Source organism: Mercurialis annua, linkage group LG4 (genome assembly GCF_937616625.2).
Source record: "Mercurialis annua linkage group LG4, ddMerAnnu1.2, whole genome shotgun sequence".
NCBI classification, from domain to species: Eukaryota; Viridiplantae; Streptophyta; class Magnoliopsida; order Malpighiales; family Euphorbiaceae; genus Mercurialis; species Mercurialis annua.
The window spans coordinates 36,833,978-36,856,159 of record NC_065573.1 but is presented as its reverse complement, the minus strand read 5'-3'; the positions used below and the strand labels follow the sequence as shown (position 1 = coordinate 36,856,159).

The following is a 22,182-nucleotide window of genomic DNA, read 5'->3' as shown; positions in this document are numbered from 1 at the left end:
TGCAAAAATTTTCTTTTACCTCTAATCTACCAATGAGTTACCAATAATCTACTAATAAAGTATCAAAAAGAAGTATTTTAGCAAAAATTTCAAAAAGTGAGGTATATTTAGAAAAAAATCCAGAAAAAAAGAGGTGACAAAAGTACTAACCAAGAAAGAACTTAATTAAAAAGACTTCTGGTGGTTAATGAATTCATATCTCATTTAACTTCTTTTATTTTGGTAAAAACACTTTTATCATTTATTTTAACATTACTTAACCGTTTTGTATTTCCTCTTTACAAATCTTTTAATTTTGTGATCTCTTCTTATCAGTGATAGATGACTATATTAAGTGATAGAACATAATGATAGTGACAAATTAGACAACAAAATAAAAACTAATACGTAGAGAGGTATGGAATTTGAGGACGGGATTGGTCTTTTCCTGACCATCAATTATCTCGGTTGTTTCTTTATTCCTTTCATTATTATTTTCTTCTTTAATCGTATCATTTTATCTCTGCTTTTCCATTGGTCAATACATTTTTCCACCTTGGTGATATAATACAAGAATGGTACATTATACCAATATTTTAGAGACCGAACCGGTGAGGCCATCGATACTCAATTCAATAAGTTTAACGACTTGAGTAAACTTTTTTAATAAAAAAGGCATAGCTTGTATGAGTCCCTCTTAACAAATTTAATGGCCCAGAACCAGAAAATTGAAGACAAAATTGTTCAATATCAAGAAATTCAAGGTAAAATTGTCAAATAATAAATAATTGGCCGGTTCATCAGTTTTTTGAAACTCGATCAGTCCTTCTCTGACGGTCAAATCCTGTTGGACTAGATTTTCTATTCAATATAGTCCAATCGGAGTCGTTCGAATATTCAGTTCATAAAGATTAGTTGGACTAGATAACCGGTTGGTCTTCGGTTCAACCGGTTGAACCAGCAGGTTCTTTGATCAGTGCATTATGCAACTTGTACTCCTAGAACCCTAACTCTCACCTAACACAAAGGTCATTAAATTACAGTGGGGGGCCAATTCCTTATTTTGCAAATTGAATGATCTTATTGAATTCTTGACAACACAACTTACCAATTTTCAACCAAACAATATTATCCTTCCTATAAAGATTAGATACCTTCCTTCAATAACAAAATTTCACACCTAAAACACTAAATAGTACTCCAACAACTTCCAAATTTCCCATCTATTGGCGTGGAGCTCAACATTTCCACACATTCCAACAACAATATTTCACCATGCCTTCTCCTGCACCTTTCACCGTTTTCATGGAGAAAAAGAAACGCAGAAGTAGCACTATTCTTGCTAATGATTTAACTGTTGTAAAGGCAGCTGCATGGGCATGGTATCAACATGGTTCCGGCTCGGAAGGCAAATCAATACGCGAATTTGATGTAACAAATCATCATCATCACCATAATCAAGCTTTTAGGCCATCAAGATACAAGCTAGAAGCGGCGAAAAAGATCAAAGAATATTCGAATAACCAAGAATCGTCATCAACATCATCGCAAATCCCAAGTCCGGTACATACGGAGGATAATTCTCTTCTTGATGCATACGAAGTTGAGAGAATTTCGGAGCAACTCGACTGCCTTTTAGTGTCGAGTAGCAACAAATTCTATACCAAATTATTTCAGAGAGATATTGATCGTCAAAAGATTAGTAATACTACTACTACTACTACTACTACTACTACTTCATCATCATCATCATCAAATATTGGTTTTAGTAATAGTGTAATAAGAAAGAACAAGAATTTCTTGAAAAGGTTATGGATGGGGCATTCAATTACTTGTGGCACAAGGGAAGATGTTGATCCACGAGCTTTAGAACGGATTAAACCTCGGCCACCTCAGTTTCCGGTGCCCTAGAGGCATGTTCCGGCGGTCAGAATGACAGCATGTAGGCCACGGGCTGCCCATGCCTAGCTAGCTAGATAGCTAGTCAATGTTCCACATGATATTAAATTGTTCAGCTACTACAACAATTTTAATTGTACTATTGCTACAATTATAAATAGCGGAACTAGAAAATGCAAGATGTGCAAAAGCTGAAAAAATATCCGGTGATCGGAAGATAAAAGAACAATGTCGGAAATAGATAATCAAAGGCAACAAGTGCTGGACGGTCAAAGAGGTGGCTGTCCATCTTATTTTCTTAACTTCGTTGATATGTTAGAGATATTATAATTGTAATATTAGAAGGAGGAAAAAAACAAATTTTTAATTTTGTAGGGGACAGAATTTAATGTACTATCGTTAGCTAACCAAGAAAATAAATGCTGCAACATAGTGACATGGGGAGTAAATTTTCCCAATCCCTATTCTTCATATTTATGCTAATTTTTGATACTATTATTATTATTCAAATTGCACTTTCCTCAATTTACTGTAACATAGTGCTGTCCAATTTTTTTATACTACTAAATTATACAGTAAATCATATGTTACAATACAAATTCTTAAATTAATGCCACATTATATACTTGTTAACGAGACATTTAATGTGTTTAAAATATAAATTTTATTAACATCAAGACTATAATTAAGTGGTTAAATGAGAATCGGAATAAACATTAGGATCATTTTTGTATCTTTTTTCTACCGCTTTTATTAAAAGTCATGCCCCGTTAGAATCTTATGGCAGAAAAAGAGTGCGATATCCAATTAGTTAATGAGAATGGATCTTTCCGCAGTATCATGTGTTCTTTTTGTTAACCGAAGAACAACGAGGGTCATAAATGAGATCCGAAAAAACATAAACGAGCCAAATGAGATTTGGGGTAAACATTATGGCCTTTTATACCTTTTTCCATATTTTGACGTCTGAACATCAAGGCCAACGTAAATGGGTCAGCGTGTTAACCTTATCCCGGCCCATTAAGCCCGCAGTGTAAACTATATCTATAAGAGCGAAACTCAAATCGAAACGTTTAAATGGAACTATGAAGTGCTTAGCGGGAAAAAGGGAAAAAAACGTTCTATTTCATTAAGGTATTTTTATCGTCATTAGTTAATTTTTCAGTGAATAATAAAAAAAATATATATGATTTCATGATCGTTACTTCTTAGAATTCCAAACGTAATTATATAGCATGATCACTTGATCTTTAAGCTTTTAATTCACATTATCAGGTATATAATTTTATAAATGATGGGTTAATATATGTGATTGTTTTTTTTTTTTTTCAATTTCAGGTTTGAAAATAAAAATTGAAAAGAATGAGTGTGATAAGTGATCAAGAAATAGATTCACTTCTCTCTAGTTTTGATCAAATCTATGAGGTAATTTCTTTCTCGTTTTTTTTTTTTTTTGTGTTTGGTTGTTGAGAAAGTTAAACAAATGAAAACAAAAATTTATGTTTGGCTGTTGAATTGAATGGCATTTTGATTTTTGGGGGGTTCATTTTTAGGTATGTGTTTTATTCGAAGGAAAAAAAAAATCTAATTGAAACATTTGGGTTTTCAGGATTTCAAGAGTGGAATCACAGAAACTCAATCTTTGAGATCAAATTGGAATGCAGAAATAAAGAAAAGAGAGGCTCTTGAGCTTAATTTTCTAACTCTGAAGCAAGGTCAATTGCTTTTCTACTTGTTTTTTTATTGAATTAGAAATGCAAGAATTTAGTAGAATTGAGTTCTTATTAGTCAATTTTTCATGTATGGAAACTTTATATTTTGCTAAAATATATTGACATTATTTTGAAGAGTTCAATTCAATTGAATAGAATTGCTGTACTCACATTCATTTTAAACAGTCCCGTAATCTTATCATCTCTAAGTTCTTATATTCTTACCCCTCTAGAATTGCATTTCCAGAAAATGAGCGACTGATGAAGCTGTACACGGAATCCTTTGATAAAATGGCTGAAGAAGTATGCAATGCATAGTTCTGTTTATCATAATGACGGTTCTAATTTTTCTTTCTTATATTGCTCAAATTGTGTAGTTTTTTTTAATGGATACAGCTTAATTGCCGTATCAAATATCAAAGCTTGAAGGAGGAGGTTAAAGGACTGAATGATGAGAATCATAGGAAAGAAGAAGTATGTTTATTTTATACTTAATTAGTTTTCCAATAAGCTTTTCTGATAAATTAGTCATTCTTGTATTATCTATAGACAGTAAAGTATCTTAAAAGGAAAAAGTTATCAGATTATTTTCTTTTTATAAAATCTGAACTTTTGTGGTTGGAAGAACTTCATGTATTAAAAACACAATGGAAATGCTGAAACGAAAAACAACAGAACTATATCTTTTACAGGAATAACTTACACATATAGAACCGAGTTTTAGAAGCATTTCCGGAAACGTAAATGAAATCCGTTTAACGTAGATTATAAACTTTGGCTGGTTTCAATGGCTGATACACTCAGTAGACCTTGGTTAACAAGTGTGGATAATATATAAGCAGGAACATAAGAAGGCTATGGAATTGCTGAAACGAGAATATGAAGCCAAGGTTGGAGGCTTAGAGGACCAACTAAGGTGTGTGTGTTCTTAACTACGATTATGTTTGCCATTCATGTTCAGTTCTTTTCTGATCAATGATTATTGTGTTTTGTTAGAGGGTTACTTGTTGAGAAGGCAACAAGTGAATCAAGCATAATGAGACTCCGTCAAGATTTAGCAGCACATAAAAATCATGTGCAGACTTTAGCCAACAAGTTGGAACGAGTCCGTTTTGATGTGGAATCAAAATGTGAGATTCAGAATTTGAGATAAAATTTTTACTTTAATAATTGCGTTATATCATATTATGTTTGAAGATTTGTAGGCTCATTAGTGATAATGTGACAGATAATCTTGAGACTCAGGATTTGAAGGATTGTCTCCTGGTTGAATATGAAGAGAAAAATGAGCTGAGCAAGAAACTCCAGGATTTGCAAAAGGAACGTGAGTATATGATCCTGTCACGCCTCGTTTATCTAATTGATTCTGTATGCGTTTATTATTGTATTATTATAGGAAGTGTAGTTTGATTCAGGTTAATCGGATGTTTGAGGTACATGTATGAAGCAACAATTATATTTTTTCTGTTATAACAGTTTGAGTTGACATGACTATTTCTATTTGTTTTCTGGTAAATTGCAGTGGTGATTAGCAGAACAAAGCTGGGGGAACAGAAGCAAGACACATCTTCAAATCGTCTTGTTGAAACACTCAAAGGAAAGATTATGAAATTACGGAAGGAAAATGAGATTTTGAAAAGGAAACTTTCTCATTCAGAAGTTGGATTAGATTGTAGCAACTGAATATGTTGGTAATCTTCCAATTTTTATATCTTTTTGCTATTGATGTTCATTGTACATACAACTTCCATTATCCATTCATTGATCAGTTCAAGATTTTAACAGTAAAAGGGCTGATAATTGAACATTATCAGAGTACTACCGTATTGCTTTAATGATATTTTGGTTGATGTAAATGATCATAGAGAAGGTGAGGCAAATTTCCTGTTACTCTCAGTCTCACTCAGCCATATTCTTTTGGTTTGAAATTGTTTTCATAAAATTGAACCAAATTAATTTTTAATTAAAAATTTCAATTGGATTTCTTTTTTAATTTTTATTCTCGGTTGGTCGCTTGCCTTGCCAATATATGCCGCCAACCAATATAAGCACAAACAAGAGAACTCACTCACTTGTGACTTGTGAGTTATGGCTGTCCTAAAACTCCTTAAACCCAAAACCTTCTCTTCTCCACACAAGCAAGAGAACCTCTTCCTCTTCTCCACTTGGTACTCTCCACCGTCACCATCATCACCCCACCTTGAAGATCCAATTCTCTCAACTCTCTCAAATGCAATCAATAACATTGAAACAAAACCTTTGCACATTTCTCTCAGTAAAATCCTCCCATCTCTCAAACCCACTCACATCATCAACTTAATCAATCAAAATCCCCACTCTTTATCTCCACACTCCATTTTTTCTCTCTTCAACTTTCTCTCCTCATGCCCAACTTATCGCCATACAATTCAGTCCTCTTGTGCAATGGTCAATTTCCTCTTTAATCATCAATTGCACTCTCAAGCTCAGTCTTTACTTCAATTCATTGTCTCTCGTAAAGGTAAAGATTCAATATTTTCAGTTTTTTCTTCGATTCTTGAAATAAGTGAAGATACCCACCTCTCAAATTATGTGTTTGATGGATTAATGATTGCTTACATTGATTTGGAATTTATATCTGATGCTATTCAGTGCTTTAGGTTGGTTAAGAAGCATAATTTTAAAATCCCAGTTCATGGTTGTAAATATTTGTATGATAGAATGATTAGGAATAGTTTGCCTATTGTTGCTTGGAGATTTTATTTGGAGATTTTGGAATCTGGGTATCCACCGGATGTTAAAAGTTTTAATCTTTTGATTAATAGGTTTTGTAAAGAAGGTGGAATTAATGATGCTCATATGGTTTTTGATGAAATACGAAAGCGGGGTTTGCGGCCTACGGTTGTTAGTTTTAATACTTTGATTAATGGATATTGTAAGTTGGGGGATTTGGGTGAAGGTTTTAGGTTGAAGATGGTAATGGAGGAGTGTAGGATATTCCCCGATGTTTTTACTTTTACTGTTTTGATCAACGGGTTGTGTAAATATCGTAGATTGGATGATGCTAATTGCCTGTTCGATGAAATGTGTGAGAGAGGATTGGTTCCTAATGATGTTACTTTTACCACATTGATCGATGGGAAATGTAAGAATGGTAGGATCGAATCAGCCATGGAACTTTATCAGAAAATGTTAAGAAAAGGTCTCAAACCTGATTTGATTTTGTATAATACGCTCATTAATGGCCTTTGTAAGGTTGGAGATCTAAAGGAAGCAAGAAATGTAGTTGATGAGATGAGGGTGAGATGTATGAAACCTGATAAGATCACATACACCACTCTTATTGATGGGTACTGTAAAGAGGGGGAGTTTGAATTGGCTTTGGAGATTCGAAATGAAATGGTTAAAGAAGAAATCGAGCTCGATAACGTAGCGTTTACAGCTATAATTTCAGGACTATGTAAAGAAGGAAAGGTGGTTGATGCAGAAAGAACGTTGAGGGAAATGTTGAAAGCGGGTCTTAAACCGGATGATGCAACGTATACGATGGTGATGGATGGATTCTGTAAGAAGGGTGATGTGAAAACAGGGTTTAATCTGCTCAAAGAGATGCAGAGAGATGGGCGCATACCCGGAGTGGTGACTTATAATGTGCTAATGAATGGATACTGCAAGCAAGGTCAAATGAAAAATGCTAATATGCTTTTAGATGCTATGCTCAATTTGGGTGTAGTTCCAGATGATATAACTTATAACATTCTATTAGAAGGTCATTGCAAACATGGAAACCTACAAGATTTTCATAAACTACAGAGCGAAAAGGGAGTTGTAGCAGACTATGCATCTTATAAATCACTTGTTAGTGAATTAAGTAGAACTTCTAAAGTTCGCCGAAGCGGATGATTGGCAATGAAAGTTCGCTGGAAAACCTCAAGTAAGCGAAAATTGGCAACCGGAATGAAATTAAATTAGAGGTAAAATGTGCATCTTGATTTGTGTTAACGGTGTGATCAGTCAGATGAACTAAAACAAACATGTACAGCATATATCATTAGTGAAACTAAACCAGATGGTAAAATCTAGCGGATTCATTTACACTCTCCGGTCATGCACACCATGGAATTTGAAAGCATACCTATTCTGGGAGGTAACAGTTGATACATATTTGGATCTTGTCGTTTAATGTTTGGGGAAGATCAAATAATTTAGTTTTATCTCTGATTTATAACTCACCGAGTCTGTTACAAGCAAAAAAAAAATGAATTGATACTGCTTCATGAAGCTTGGGGTAATTTTGAGTCCAAATTTTCATAAGGTGATACTTAGGGGTGAGCAAAAACCGAGTCGAACCGAAAAACCGAGTCAAACCGAACCGAAAAACACCAAACCGAAAAATAAATGATTAAAACGGTTTGATTTGGTTTTGTATTTATTAAATTTGCGGTTTTCGGTTTCGGTTTGGTTTTAGTGTTCGGTCACCGAACCGAACCGAAAAAACCGAATTAATGGGAAGGTCATTTCAGTCATTTTTATATAATACTATATATAGTCTTTTAATCCCAAAACCCTAATAATTTACCCAGCCGCACTCTTCCCTCATTCTCACCCTCACCAAAATTCATGTTCTCACCCACTATTTCCTTCTCTTACGTATTGTTTGGATTAGGGGTTGAGATAGGAAAGGAAGGGAAGGGAATGGTTGTAAAATTTCAACCCCTGTTTGGCAAAATTTTTTTAAAGGTTTTGAGGGGTTGAAAAATATTTCCCAACCCCCCTCAACCCTCATATGCCAACCCCCCATATTGGGGTGTTGGATTATTTTTAACTGATTTTTTTTATAAACCCTTCATTTACTTTATTATTTTCCCAAACATGGAAGGGTTATGCACAACCCTTACCTTCCTTTACCGTCCCTTACGGTACTTTACTTTACTTTAAAAACCCGTACTTTACTTTAATGCCTTCTCTTCCAAACAAAGCCTTATTCTCTTTTATCCTAAATCGAACCTAAACCCTACTATTTCATTATTATCGCCGACCGTTGTCTCATGGGTTTTGTCCACCCGTGTATACCAGGGAAGACCAAACAAGATCGGATGATGATAATATGGTGGAGATCGGGCGTTGCATATATCGCCGGAGAAGTTTGTTGATTTCTCTTCTGATTTCTTGGGTGGATGTAAAAAGCTTGCTGTGAATTTATTGTTGAAAGTTAGTCATATATATAAGATGATTTCCTAGTGATTTGGTTTATATTTTCTAAATTTGTAACTGTGAACAATTTGTTTTGAATTTATTATTGTATTTGTATTGTTGATTTCATATTTTTGTTTTTATTTCTGCTTTAGAATTTTTGAAACTTTGATCTGCTTCTGAACTTGGAAAAAAAAATCTGCTTCTGAAATTTCGGTTCAAATGACTCGGTTCGGTCGGTTAAACCGAAATTTCGGTGTACCGAACCGACAAAACCGTTCACCGAAGTAGGAGGTTTGGTTCCTATTAATTAGGGGTGGTTTGGTTCGGTTATGATAAATTGCACTCCAAACCGAACCGAACCGAACCGTGCACACCCCTAGTGATACTTATAGAATCTCAAATATTCAAGAAGATTTATATTCTCTGAATTAAAAAGGAAGTGAGAAGTATAAGAATTAAAATTGATATTTTCCATTTTCAATTCTTCAAGACCTTCTTATCAGAAAAACCTAACTTTAAGAAAAAGATATATTATAGGGATTTAATTTCAACAGATAAAAATACAGGGACTTAAAAATATATTATGCCTAAATAAATGGATATAAGTTAGGTTTTTATAGACGGAGCTCACACTAGAGACTAGATAGAATTTCAAAAACTGCCTTCATCGTGAGTCTTAAATTTTTAAAATGGACAAAGTTTCATTTCGCCCCCTAAACTTACCAGAAAAGTTTAGAAAGGCAAATTTACGGATTTTTTTAAATCCATATATAGTACAGAAAAGGAATTTCCCTGTTTAATTTCATCAAGACTTTGATGATGGAGTTTGTATGATTGAGCTAGATTTAAGTTCGGTAAATTAAAGGTAGATGAATCATGAAGTAGAGAATTCGTCTACAAATTTCAGTATAAATAAATATATCTAAAATACAAAATTTAAAGAAAGTATAAATAGTTGATTTAAATAAATTTTGTAAAATTATGTACGCTTTCAATATGTTTTAAAAATTATACTTATAAATATATGTAAATATAATTTATTTATGTAAAACATTGTATTTTTAATTTCATAAATTTGATATTATATGTATGAAATAACAATATAATTGAATCAAACAAAATCAGCATTGACAAAGTATTCCACTTGTCGTATTGACTCAGTTTCATACAATTATTTGAGTATGGGCGACTCTTCCATAAACCAATTATTTATTTTCACCAAGTTTCCTTCAACAAAACAAATTCAACAAGTAGGTCAATTCAGTTCAGAAAAAAACCTAATAGGTAGGTCAATTATTATAGATATTTTATTGTTATAAAGTAAAAAGACTAGTGCAAGCTCGGAATAATAGAATCTTCAACGATATGGAAAGTTCTCATGAGTCTCTAGTTTACTTGTGTATTAGTAAGGCGGTTCAGTTTTATTCTTCCTTACATCCTCAATTTCCATATAACGGAAACGATGTTTTTAGATGTTTAGACACTTTGGTTGTTTCCCGATGATTGAGCTTTTTGGCTTTTTGCCTTCCACGTCTTGTGGTAGTGCTTAATTAATTATCATTTATCCAAAAAAAAAATATTGCTTTCAATTCCGATCTCTTAATATATAAATTATAAGTTCACTCACAAGAATATATATATATATATATATATATATTCTAAGAAATTCAGAGTTTAATAAGTTTACAACAAATTCAATTTTATTGATTTAATTTTGTTTTTTTGTTTAATTAAGAAGATGGATTATTCATGTCAAGTTTAGATAATTGATAATAAAAAACCGTATAAAGATAACAGTTTCATAGCATCGACCAATTTTTAAAAAATAATAATTAAAAGATCTAGAAAGTTATTATGCAAATGATTATCGATCAGATGTATACACTTAAAGGTAAGTAACTATCACATAACAATATTGTAATATTTGAGAATTTATTAATTGTTAAATATGTGTGTCCTATTATAAACATTTGTTGATTGCAAGTGAGTGTTTGGCCTGATGGCCAACTCACAATTGCATTTGCAGAGGGCGCGGGTTTGACCTACCCCTCTGCCAGCCAGTGGGCTGAAAAATGAATTTTTAAAAATTAACACTAACAGCTAACATCTAATCTAGTGTAATTCTATCTTTGTTAAAAAAAAAACCTTAGTGACTAATTAAATAAAAAAATCAACATGCCACATCTCTTGTATGAGATAAGTACTCCATAATATCTTCAAAAGAAGATGCATACATAATCCTTCTGCACACGTTATTTCCAAATAACTTCAATATTTCAAAATGCACGAAAAGGTTATCATGATAAACTAAATAAAGGCTGGAATTGGTTGCATTGCACACTAATAAAGAAGAAGAAAAAAAATGTAGGGGACCATATATGACTATATGAGTGAAACTATACTGGTATTAGTAAGTGAAGATTTTTGTACTTGATTCATCTTTATGAATTTTTATTTTATAATTTACATAATAAATTTTCTATAAATGCGATATAAAAAGATTAATTATATATAAAATTACTACTTTTACACAAATTTATAATTTTGTCACGATTTTAAAAATTGTCAATTTAATTCGTCATCTTTTAATGTTTTACAGTTCTATCGCCATTCAAAATTCCGGCAATTTATAGCTTATGTGACGATAAAAGAACGATATGGTGTACAAGTCAAATGCCAGAAGTAATTAATTATAATTTGCACTAATTTTTGGAGCAAAATTTGCTGTTTTGCATATTTTTTCTCACAAAAACATGTAGTCTTAAATCAGATTTTAAACTGAATAATTAACCTAACAACATAATCAATTACTTGTGACATTTGATTTGTCCCACCATATTAATTTCTATATCGTCATATATTCAAATAGTGATAGAATTATAAAAGATTAAAAGATGGCGAATAAAATTGCATTTTAGTATAAAAATGGTGAACATATATAATTAACTCAAACAAAATCAAAAAATATAATTCCCTGGTAGGTAAATGAAATTCAAATAAAAGTGTAAAATAGCTAGCAGGCTGCACTAGCCAGGCAAGAAAATAGGAAAGAGTGTGATGTTGAGTTGCTTTCTTTTCAAAGAAAACGGCCATCATTATTTCATGCTTTGATTTGGTCTTATTTCGCAGAAAGTGAGATTCTTGTATTTGGCTGCTATATATTACTACTTTATTTCTAGTTTTTCAGAAAAATAGTGAAAGTGATACCATCAATAATATCGCATTAAAAAGTCAATTTACCCCTCAAAATTTAATACTATACAAAAAACAAATTAAATTAAATTTATGGCTTTGAAATAAAAGCTGAAATATCGTAAAATTATCAGACAATTTAAAGTTAAAAGAATTCATCAAAAAAAGAAGTTAAAAGAATAAAACGAGTCTTAGATTTTAAGATATTCCTTTTTTAACAAAATGACAAACCTAATTTTATCTTGGTTTCGTTTGGTTCAGCTGTTTTTTATAACTGATAGTTGGTAGCTGATATATAGTAGCTGTTTTATGAAATCTAATCAGTTATTTTTGTTGATATGTTAATTTGTTTTAAAGGGTAATAATAAGTTTTTTCTTTTTTGTATTCATAAATAAATTATACTATGTTTAATAAAAAAATTTATGAGAAACAACATTCAATTTAAAATTATTTTATATCAAAAATTTACAATCGATTAAAAGATTACTTAATTGTAGCTGCTATAATATAAATAAGCTAATTTTATATAATTTAAAAATAATTAGATAATTTAAAAATAATTTAAATAATTTTATATACTATAAAATTATATATATTAGTATGAATAATTTTATCTAAATAAAACAACAATCAGTTATTGGCAAAAAAATACAAATTAAAACTTTTCTAAAAGTTGTTGTCAGAGTCTCAAAAAGCTACTAACAATTTTTCAATTTTCTCAACAAACAATTAAGTGGAATTTTTGAAAGAAAAAAAAAATTCAACTGAAAAATTGAACTAAATACACCCTAAATTTTTGTTGTCAAATTCAAAGAGTAAAAAGAATAATTATCAAATAGTCTTACATAAAGAATATTTAAAATAAATATTTGTGTTTAATATTAACAATAAGGGTCTAATTATGAAAAAAAGCTATATTTATATATGTTTGCAATTTAACTAAATTTTTTAATTTTTATAATACTATTCTAATATTATTATTATTTATGTTCAATTTATTTCTAATTAATTTAAGTGCCACAATTTTCAATAGAATTTATATACTAGAAATTTGAATTTTTTTTTCTTTCAAAATTTCAAGTTTCATTGTTGAATTAAATAATGTTTGAATCTAAAAATAATCTGAAAAATCAAATAAAGTAAATATGTATTCTATTGAGGTGAATTATTGAAAAAAAATGAAATTGATTGAAAAAATTAATATCAACAAAATTATCAAATTGGAATAATATTAACAAAATAAAATAAAATTAAATTACAAACAGATGATTTTTTTTACAATTAAACCTTAATATAATTAACTTTTTATATGATTTATCTCAATAGTATTTATATGTTTTTCTTATTAAAGATAGAATCTAATTACGTAAGCAGCTAGCGGTTTGTAGTTAAATTTTTTTATATTTTAAACTAGTTTTATTGGTATTCAAAATCGAAGCATTACAAAACATTAAAGAGCCTTAATCTTAATCATTTGGATTAGACCTTACTAGTGCTTTTCTGTACTTATTTACATGAAACAGTTAACTAAGTGATAAAAACACAGTAATAAACTATAATTTTTTTAATTTTTTATTATACTTATTGTGTCTAATGCATCTTCAAACTTATCAAGATGAAATGCAATTGTATTACGTTACTATTTGTATATAAATATGGATTGGATACGATTATAATAATTTTTTATATTGTGAAAGTGTGGAACAATCATATAAAAATTAATTAATATTAATAATGAATGTAATGATTTACATTTTATTAATCTTTTTGTCTTATAAATTCCAATGAAATATAAAATTTTATTTTTTTATAGATTGTTACGCAAAAATAAAATACTCACACCAAAGACTTGTCTTTTTGTAGGTGGCCAGCTGTTGCTCTCTTTGTATTTGCTTCTTCCCATGCATTAGACCATGCTTGCCTCCACGTGTTTGGACTTTATACAATTCTATTTTCTTTAGTAGGAGTAGATTTTGACTGATAGCAACTTGTTTGTTGTCGTCTACATGTCAATGATGATTCATTTTACATGTATTTGCTAATTTGAAAATTCAATTTGTTCAAGATGTAGATTTTCTTATAAAGATTTTATTATTCATGAATTTTAAAATTCACTCGTATAAAAAAAAGTAGGTCTAATGGTAAAAAAAACTCAAACCTTTGTAATTTATTGTAATTATATCCAAATTTTTTAATTTTTGCAATAATATCCAAATTGCATTTTTTTGTTGCAATAATATCCAAATTGAATTTTTTTTAGTAATAATAGTCAAATTGATTGCTAAATTTGTTGTTTTCAATTAAGATATTAGACTATTATTATGTTTTGATGTATAATAATATAGTAAAAGTCCCAAAAAATGGCAAAAAATTCAAAAACAATTCACATAAAAAGTGCAATTTGAATATTATTGCAACAAAATAATGCAATTTGGATATTATTGCAAAAATTAAAAGGTTTGGATATAATTGCAACAAGTCGTAAAGATTTGGTTTTTTTTTGCCATTAAACCAAAAAAAGTAATGTATAGAGAATTTTATATAACATAAAAAATTTATATTGCTAATTTAAGGTTATGCTTAGTAATTACAAAATAATTGAGATAATCGGCATATTGACGTATAGAAAGACAATAAGAAATGATAGTATTTTTTTCTTTTACTATCATTTATCGATTGATTTTATTAAATATAAATTTAAAGTGAGAGTAGATGAGACTAGAAATAAAACTACATTCCTTATTCCTCACTAATCGCTATAAGTGTATGTGAAAGGAACAAAAATGATCCTCCCTCCGTCCCTCTTAAAAAGTCACATTAGTTTTATACACAGATTAAGAAAATATTTATTATTCTTATTTTTTTATGTTTACCCTTATTAATTATAGTGTAATTTTTCAAATTGTTCTTTTAAAATGATTAAAAGAAGGATAGAATATGGTATTCAATGGAACAACAATATTGGTAATGGAACTTTTTAAAAGGGATATTTCAAAATAGAATATGGAAGTTTTTAAACGGGACGGAGGGAGTATTAATTTTTTTGGTTTCTATTATTTTGCTTTTAGTCTATTAAAGAGATTCTTTCCTTTGAATTAAAGACTTAACTGTGAAAACTTGTAACCCAATTTTTAGATGTGCGACAGATTGGATGAGTCAACTCAATATTTGCATGTCAAATGAGTACTGAAATCTATCACTATAATATTAGTGGCAGAATTTAGTAAAAATAATTTAATCATATTTTTCAATTATTTATCGTGTAAATAACTAAATCAACAACGTCATTCTCTAGTCGTTGGAAAGACCCATGAACTTAAAGAGTAATCATTAAAAAAAGGATTAGTTATCATTATTTGAATTAGGTAAAAATTAAGGAAAAAACACTTTTAACTATAGAGGCGGCCAGAAAGGAAGAAATATAAAAGTTGAAATTAGACCGACAAAATCACAAATTAGAACATATAAGTGACACGTGCAGAGGTAAAATTTAAAAATTTAAAAATAAAAGAGACAGAATTAGTAGTAATATTATAATGTTAAAGAAACAAAGCATATTAAAATGATATGAATGTCGGGAATTTGAGGTAACAAAGTTTAGGATTTAGTCGGCGAAAGTGTTTGAATAACATGTTTTCTACTTCCCTTGCATCCCAACGACTCAGTGGTTCCCACCATTAATCTTGTCTAAGTTTAAATCTCACATGGACAGTTTTATGATTAACCTATTCCTTCCTCAATTATCATTACATATATGGTTTTCGTAAATCATAATTATGTATGTGGGTAAATATGATATTATGAGACTTTCAAACAAGAAAGACGATCTTAAAATTATCGATCTATTTAGATCGCGGATATAAATACTAGTCCGTAATCTCCACTCCCTATAATTTAGAATGTGGATTTATGCGCTTTCTATGTGAATTATCTTATGTAAGATTATAAGCAATGTCATAATCATTATGTTTTTTTTGTTTGGACTAATAATGTGTGACAATTTAGTTTCTTTTTGATCTTCCGATATAGCCGAATTTAACCTCATGTTGATCTTAGTTTCATTACGAATCCTACTTTCTTCTTTTGAAACTCTTAGAATGACAATTCGAGCTAGAGCCTATCCGAGTTCTTTGGTGGTTAATTTCCTCCTAATCACTACTATGTCATATGCCTATAAATATAAAAGAAGAATGATTAATGGATAATGCATTTCAATACATTAAACACTAGCCTTATTTTTATTACTATTTACTTTGATCTTGAAGAAAATTTAATTGACTTTAACATTGTAGTGGTTTACATGCAACAGAAATATGAATCCTTCTAGATGTTATTATTTTGTAAAAAATCGCAAATTCAAGATCATATTACTGCTTGAGTCATAACAGGTGCAAGAAGAATAAAAGAAAAATAAAATAATGGGTCTCTATAAAAAAAAGTTAAATACTAAAACAAATAAAAGCCAATATTCTAAAAAAATCAAAAATAGTTAATATGATCGATAATTAACAGTTTTAGAGAGAGTCGTTCGTCTTACTCCTTAATTGTTCTTCTGAATATATAAACCAAATAAAAATAGTCTAATTAATTTTTACTAGCACGTCTTAATGCAAACAGTAAGAAATACAATTCGGAAAATTATAGTAGTATTATATACATATCCTCTGAATTTTTATATGCCAAAAGATTTGTATAATTCTTATATATCCATTCAATTTTATATTCTAAATTAAATAAAATTTGAACCAAGATTCTAATCTACTTATGGTGTATGTTTTGCCATTCATTTTCTCATACAAAATGACTCTATTTTACATACCAAATTATTAATAGGCCTAATTACTTAAAAACACCCCACGTTGTAATTTTTTTTCGTTTATACCCCGACCTAGGAAAATTTTCAATTGTACCCTATTTTGGATTTTTCGTTTTCAACTCTACCCCAACTAAGGGTACAATTAATAATTTAAATATTTTAAGGATAAAAACGTTAATAACAATTAAATAGAAGGATTTTACCATATTTTTTCTTATTTGGAAAAATACAAATAAGTCCTTCAACTTTCAAAAAGTTTAAATAAGTCCACATAATTAATTGTTTTTAAAAATTTATTAAAAAATTAAATTATTAAAAAAACTTTTCGATCTACCATCATACTTCTCCGATCCATCACTAAATTTAAACAAAAAAATTAATTTTATTTATTTTTGGACAACTTCGCCGGAGCCGCCGTCCCCTATCCGGAAAAGGAGGAGCAGCAGCTCCTCCTTCATGTTCCTCCATGGAAGGAGGAACACTATTCCTCCATCCATGGAGGAACTGATCTGTTCCTCCATTTGGAGGAACAGTTCGTTGTTCCTCCATTTTGGAGGAACAGATTCTGTTCCTCCATTTTGGAGGAACAGATTCTGTTCCTCCATTTTGGAGGAACAACGAACTGTTCCTCCAAAATGGAGGAACAGCTATCTGTTCCTCCAAAATGGAGGAACAGATCTGTTGTTCCTCCAAAATGGAGGAACACATCTGTTCCTCCATGGAAGGAGGAACAGTCACGCGGCGGCGGTGGACGACGGTTTTTTCGGGATTTTTAATTTTTTATAATTAGTTGATTTTTTTTAAAGAGATGGTGTTCTTGTAAATTTAATAACATTTATTTTTAATTAGAATATAGGTTAAAAATGAAGGACTATTTTAACTTTTTTTTTTAGATGAAAAAATATTAACTTAGTGCTTTAGGGTAGAGATGAAAACGAAAAATCCAAAATAGGGTACAATTGAAAATTTTCCTAGATCGGGGTATAAACGAAAAAAAAATTACAAGATGGGGTGTTTTTAAGTAATTAAGCCTTATTAATATCAGAAATAGGCAAAAGAAAAAGAGATTTATGTTTCCAAAATTAGCTTCATTATATATTTTACAATCTCTACTTAGAGTACAATATAATTTTAGCAATATATCTATATATTACACCTACTTTTTTTACACTACACTCACATTACATTACACATCTCTCTACTCTCTAGCTAGCTATTATTATCAACACACAAAAATTATCACATGTTACCACAAACACACACCATTTCCCGTGAAACTTATGATCATCGTCCAACCAAGCCATCAAGATGAGCTTATCATAGTTATCATATGGACCATTGTACTTGATCACTCACAACCAACCACAAGAGTCAAGACACCTCTCTCTTGATATTTTCTTCTCCCTCTTTGTACAGTCTTTTAAATCAATAAAGATCTTGATTTAATTTCCCTGGCCAGATGTCCTTCAGCTGGGGGTCCACCTTTTTACTGCACTGATCTACTACACTCGGCTTTACCCAAACCTATTCTACGATTGGGTAGATCATACTCCACCCATAGATTTTGTTGATGAATGTTGCCTATTATATTACTGGCTGCTCCTAGTATTTCTGACCGTCCGATCGCAACGCAGTGGACCCCATCTCCAACGTCTGATAATACTCTTTCTTTATCAACCACTATCTCTGCTCCCTTCTCGAACTCCAACACCATGTTGCCTATCAGCCGTTGGATCTCTACAGCTTTACTGCTGTCGAAACACATGTCTGATACTCCACCGTACACGTAACCCCTCTTTAATTTGGGCCCCACGAGTCTTACTATCTCTGCTCTCACCTTGTTATACGCCTCATCAACCAAGTACGTGAATTCGGAGCCTGAGTCAATTATAGTTTGACCAGCTCCACTCGGGTCGGGTTTAAAGACAGTAGCGGGTATGGCTAATTTCTTGTTGCCGATTCGAATTCCTTGCATTGGAAGAGTGTAAGCCAACGGGTCTAAATTGGGTGATCGTTGACTTTGAGCAAAAGTTGACATGTTAATATACTGAAACCGACCCGAATTGGGATTATCACCCAGGTAAAAAGAACCGGTATCTGACAACCCGACCCGAGATTGCCTGGTTGGCACACAGTAAGAGAATTTGGAAATCTTAGCTTGAGAAGCAAAAGAACGCCGCCCAAGATTCATACCCAAAATACCCTTCTCATCAGGGGAAGCCTCAGCACAACCGAGAATCAAAGGAGGTGTAGATTGGGTAGAGGAGAAAGTAATTTTTTCTCTGACGAGACTACCCTCGGCATAAGTACCATCAGCATAGAAGTAAGAATAGTGACACAACCGGTTCTGGTCACAAGTAGTGGCGAGGGTAAAATCGGGAATTCGCGGCTTACAAAGAGGGTGATTGCAAGGCAAAACAGAGAAAGAAGAGGAACGAGAAGGATCAAACGACGCCGTAGGCGGCTTTTTCGGGACGGTTTTTTTATGGCACTGAATCCAGGACAGCTGTGAACCGGTGTCTAATACCATCTGCTGGGCCTGTGGCGGCGTACCAATCGGTAGAGAAACAATCAGAGCCATTGAATATTTAAAAGACGATCTATAATTATAAGAAGGTAATTTTGTTACTGGGTTTTGTTTGGGTAATGAAGCTGCCAGCGAAGAGGAGAAAGAAGAAGTAGATTTCAAAGGGGATTTATTCGGAAGGGAATGGAGTGGAAAAGAGATGGAAATCGGATTAGTGTTTGTTTCTCGGGAAAATGAGAGGGAAGCAAAGAAAGAAAAGAGGAGAAATGTTTTAGCAACAGCCATTTTGGTGGAGTGGTGGTGTAGTAAGAGTGTAGGGAAGGGGTTGCAGAGGTATTTATATGAGAAAATTTGAAATGAAAAGAGAAGGAGAGAGGAGGGTGACGACAAAAGAGGGAAAATTGCGAAGTGAAAAAGAAGGACGCGTTTTCTTAATTGAGCGGTTAGATCTTATGATGGACTCCACACTGTACACATTTTTCAAATTTGTGTTTCTGTCTTTCTCATTTTTTTTATTTTTTTTTGGCTTTTATCTATAAACCAAAATATATATTAAGAAAAATAATTTCGATTAAAGTGTCAAGGAAAATGAAGTATTTTACTTTTTATTATATCTCATTTATTTTTTATTTTTGATCGTCAAAGAGAAATTATATTGAAAACTCAATTTCCGAAGAAAAATCTTCGGTAATACAAAGACGAATGTGATTAGGAACATCCTCCATAATCACTACATCTTCAGTAATAGATAAAGCCCATTGTGCTAGAAAATGAGCCGCCTTGTTGTTTACTCGGGGAGTATAAACAAAGCTGATACTAGTAAAGCTCGGAAGCAAATTAAGAATGTCCTCTATAACTAGTCCTTGATACGTCGGGTCAGCCCTTCTCTTCTGCAACAGCTGAATAGCTGTCAACGAGTCACTCTCCACAATAATATTCATAAACGCACAATCCACCGCCACTAGCAGTCCATGCAGTATAGCCAAGCTTTCTCCTATAGCCACTGATTGAACCATCTCCAGCTTTTTCCCTGCAGAAGCTAAGACTTCACCACCACCATCCCTAAATATCACTCCCAGACCAGCTTGACCATTCCTTGAAGAAACCGCAAGGTCAGTATTCATCTTCACCAAACCAAGCGCTGGGGCTTGCCATCCGGTGATATCAACGCGCACAGCAGCTGGAGCTGTTTCCGCCGGTGTCTGAAAGTTGAGGCTGTCGTTGCATCTGTTCAGGAAGGAATCCAGGGAGTCCTCCTTTCCCTCATAAATTAATAAGTTGCGTGAATACCACAACTGCCACAAAATGATAGCAAAGTAAGCAAAATCATTCCTGCTCAACTCCTTCTGCATTTTCTCAATCCAAACAAAGATGTTTGGGACTGTTATTTCCTCCACCCGCAGACCCATCTGAGAACTCAACCATATTCCTCTAGCCCAGTCGCATCTCATCAGTACATGAATGATTGACTCACCTTCCACGCCACACCTAGGGCAAACATCATCTATATTAACCCCTCTCGTTTTCAAAACCTGGTAGCAAGGGAGAACATTCTTCAAGACCCTCCATATAAAATGCTTCACCTTGGGCATAGTTTGTATCTTCCATACTTTATTCCATATCTCAGAGCTGGAATAAGCAGAACCTCCATTCTCTCTTGCGTGGAAATGCATGAGCTGCAATGCATGATATCCAGTTCGAACTGAATACAACCCATTCTTCGTGTGTTTCCAAAATACTCTATCAATATGAGGTCTTGTGCTGAGGGCCATTTTGCAGATCGTTTCCGCTTCGAAAGGGAGGAAAGAGGCTTCGATAACATCACGTTTCCACATATTAGTAGCAGGATCAATAAGACAACTGACTTTTGCATCTTCAGGCAGATTTTTAACAAGCAACGGCTTCTCTATGGACTCACCACAAATCCATCTATCTTTCCAAACCCGCACCATATCACCATTCCCAACTCTCCAACATCTCCCAGAATCAATAAGATCAAAAGACTCACGAATGCTTCGCCAGAAGTAACTTGGTGAATACCCGTCTCCAGCTTCCAATATGTCACAACGGGGGTGGTACTTAGCTTTTATGATCCTCGCACACAAAGAGTCCGGATTGGTAGCTAGTCTCCACGTTTGCTTAGCTAACAAAGCTATGTTGAAGGAGCTGAAATTTCGAAAACCCAAGCCTCCTTCAGATTTTGGAACACATAAACGTTCCCAACTCAACCAATGGATCTTGTTTTGTTGCTCATTATTTCCCCACCAAAACCGACTGACAAGGCTTTGAATTTCATCACAAAAGGTCTTTGGAAGTAGGAAACAACTCATTACATAATTAGGAATCGCTTGTGCTACCGCTTTAATGAGAACTTCTTTGCCTGCACGCGATAGCGTTTTCTCCTTCCACCCCTTAAGTTTCTTCCAGATACGTTCTTTAAGAGAGCCAAAGATCAATTTTTTAGATTTACCAATGAGAGTTGGTAATCCAAGGTATTTCGGCAGTTGACCTCTTTCCTGAACATTGAGCAGGTTCTGAATATCCAGTCTTCTCGCAGCAGGTACTTTGGAGCTGAATGATATTTCAGATTTTTGCAAATTGACCTGCTGGCCCGACTCCTCCTCATACACACTAAGAATATCGCCAATCGCCCTACACTCCTCCATCGTCGCTCTCGTAAATAGAATACAATCGTCGGCGAACATAAGTTGTGAGATCCTAGGACTCCCTCGGCAAATCTGCACTCCATGAATCTCATTGCGTTCTTCCGCTTGTCTGATTAAGGATGACAAACCTTCAGCACAAATGAGAAATAGATAAGGCGAGATGGGGTCGCCTTGTCTAATTCCTCTAGACGGTTTTATATATCCCTTAACCTGGC

At 32.4% G+C, this 22,182-nt stretch overlaps 4 protein-coding genes across 5 annotated transcripts; 3 read left to right on the top strand and 1 right to left on the bottom strand.

Moving 5' to 3' along the window:
* The first annotated feature begins 1,102 nt into the window (after nucleotides 1–1,102).
* LOC126678051 (uncharacterized) lies at nucleotides 1,103–2,349 on the top strand. The gene has a single exon (XM_050372919.2). It carries the CDS (start codon nucleotides 1,255–1,257, stop codon nucleotides 1,888–1,890), a length of 636 nt encoding a protein of 211 aa, XP_050228876.1. The 5' UTR covers nucleotides 1,103–1,254; the 3' UTR covers nucleotides 1,891–2,349.
* Nucleotides 2,350–2,959: 610 nt separating this feature from the next.
* Nucleotides 2,960–5,380, top strand: LOC126678119 (protein At-4/1). Of its 2 annotated transcripts, none has more exons than XM_050373002.2 (9): nucleotides 2,960–3,012; nucleotides 3,217–3,303; nucleotides 3,488–3,593; nucleotides 3,838–3,893; nucleotides 3,987–4,064; nucleotides 4,433–4,506; nucleotides 4,587–4,720; nucleotides 4,819–4,914; nucleotides 5,113–5,380. In XM_050373002.2, the coding sequence occupies exons 2-9, from the start codon at nucleotides 3,241–3,243 to the stop codon at nucleotides 5,271–5,273; spliced, it is 768 nt and encodes a 255-aa protein (XP_050228959.1). In that variant the 5' UTR covers nucleotides 2,960–3,012; nucleotides 3,217–3,240; the 3' UTR covers nucleotides 5,274–5,380. The 2 variants fall into 2 exon arrangements, with proteins under 2 accessions (XP_050228959.1, XP_050228960.1); XM_050373003.1 differs by lacking the exon at nucleotides 2,960–3,012 and adding an exon at nucleotides 3,077–3,100.
* Nucleotides 5,381–5,673: 293 nt separating this feature from the next.
* On the top strand, nucleotides 5,674–8,891 carry LOC126676372 (putative pentatricopeptide repeat-containing protein At1g09680). Its single transcript, XM_050370562.2, has one exon. It carries the CDS (start codon nucleotides 5,679–5,681, stop codon nucleotides 7,470–7,472), a length of 1,794 nt encoding a protein of 597 aa, XP_050226519.1. The 5' UTR covers nucleotides 5,674–5,678; the 3' UTR covers nucleotides 7,473–8,891.
* An 8,950-nt stretch (nucleotides 8,892–17,841) lies between these two features.
* On the bottom strand, nucleotides 17,842–19,652 carry LOC126677793 (aspartic proteinase PCS1). The gene has a single exon (XM_050372575.2). The coding sequence runs from the start codon at nucleotides 19,584–19,586 to the stop codon at nucleotides 18,261–18,263; it is 1,326 nt and encodes a 441-aa protein (XP_050228532.1). The 5' UTR covers nucleotides 19,587–19,652; the 3' UTR covers nucleotides 17,842–18,260.
* Between the last annotated feature and the right edge of the window lie 2,530 nt (nucleotides 19,653–22,182).

What these genes read in the sequence shown, in the direction of transcription:
- LOC126678119 (XM_050373002.2), top strand. Translation starts at nt 3,241, where the DNA reads ATGAGTGTGATAAGTGATCAAGAAATAGATTCACTTCTCTCTAGTTTT. An exon ending in GTTTTGATCAAATCTATGAG is followed by an intron (nt 3,304 to 3,487) that starts GTAATTTCTTTC and finishes TTGGGTTTTCAG; the next exon opens with GATTTCAAGAGTGGAATCAC. An exon ending in GGCTTAGAGGACCAACTAAG is followed by an intron (nt 4,507 to 4,586) that starts GTGTGTGTGTTC and finishes GTGTTTTGTTAG; the next exon opens with AGGGTTACTTGTTGAGAAGG.
- LOC126676372 (XM_050370562.2), top strand. Translation starts at nt 5,679, where the DNA reads ATGGCTGTCCTAAAACTCCTTAAACCCAAAACCTTCTCTTCTCCACAC.
- LOC126677793 (XM_050372575.2), bottom strand. Translation starts at nt 19,586, where the DNA reads ATGGCTGTTGCTAAAACATTTCTCCTCTTTTCTTTCTTTGCTTCCCTC.
- LOC126678051 (XM_050372919.2), top strand. Translation starts at nt 1,255, where the DNA reads ATGCCTTCTCCTGCACCTTTCACCGTTTTCATGGAGAAAAAGAAACGC.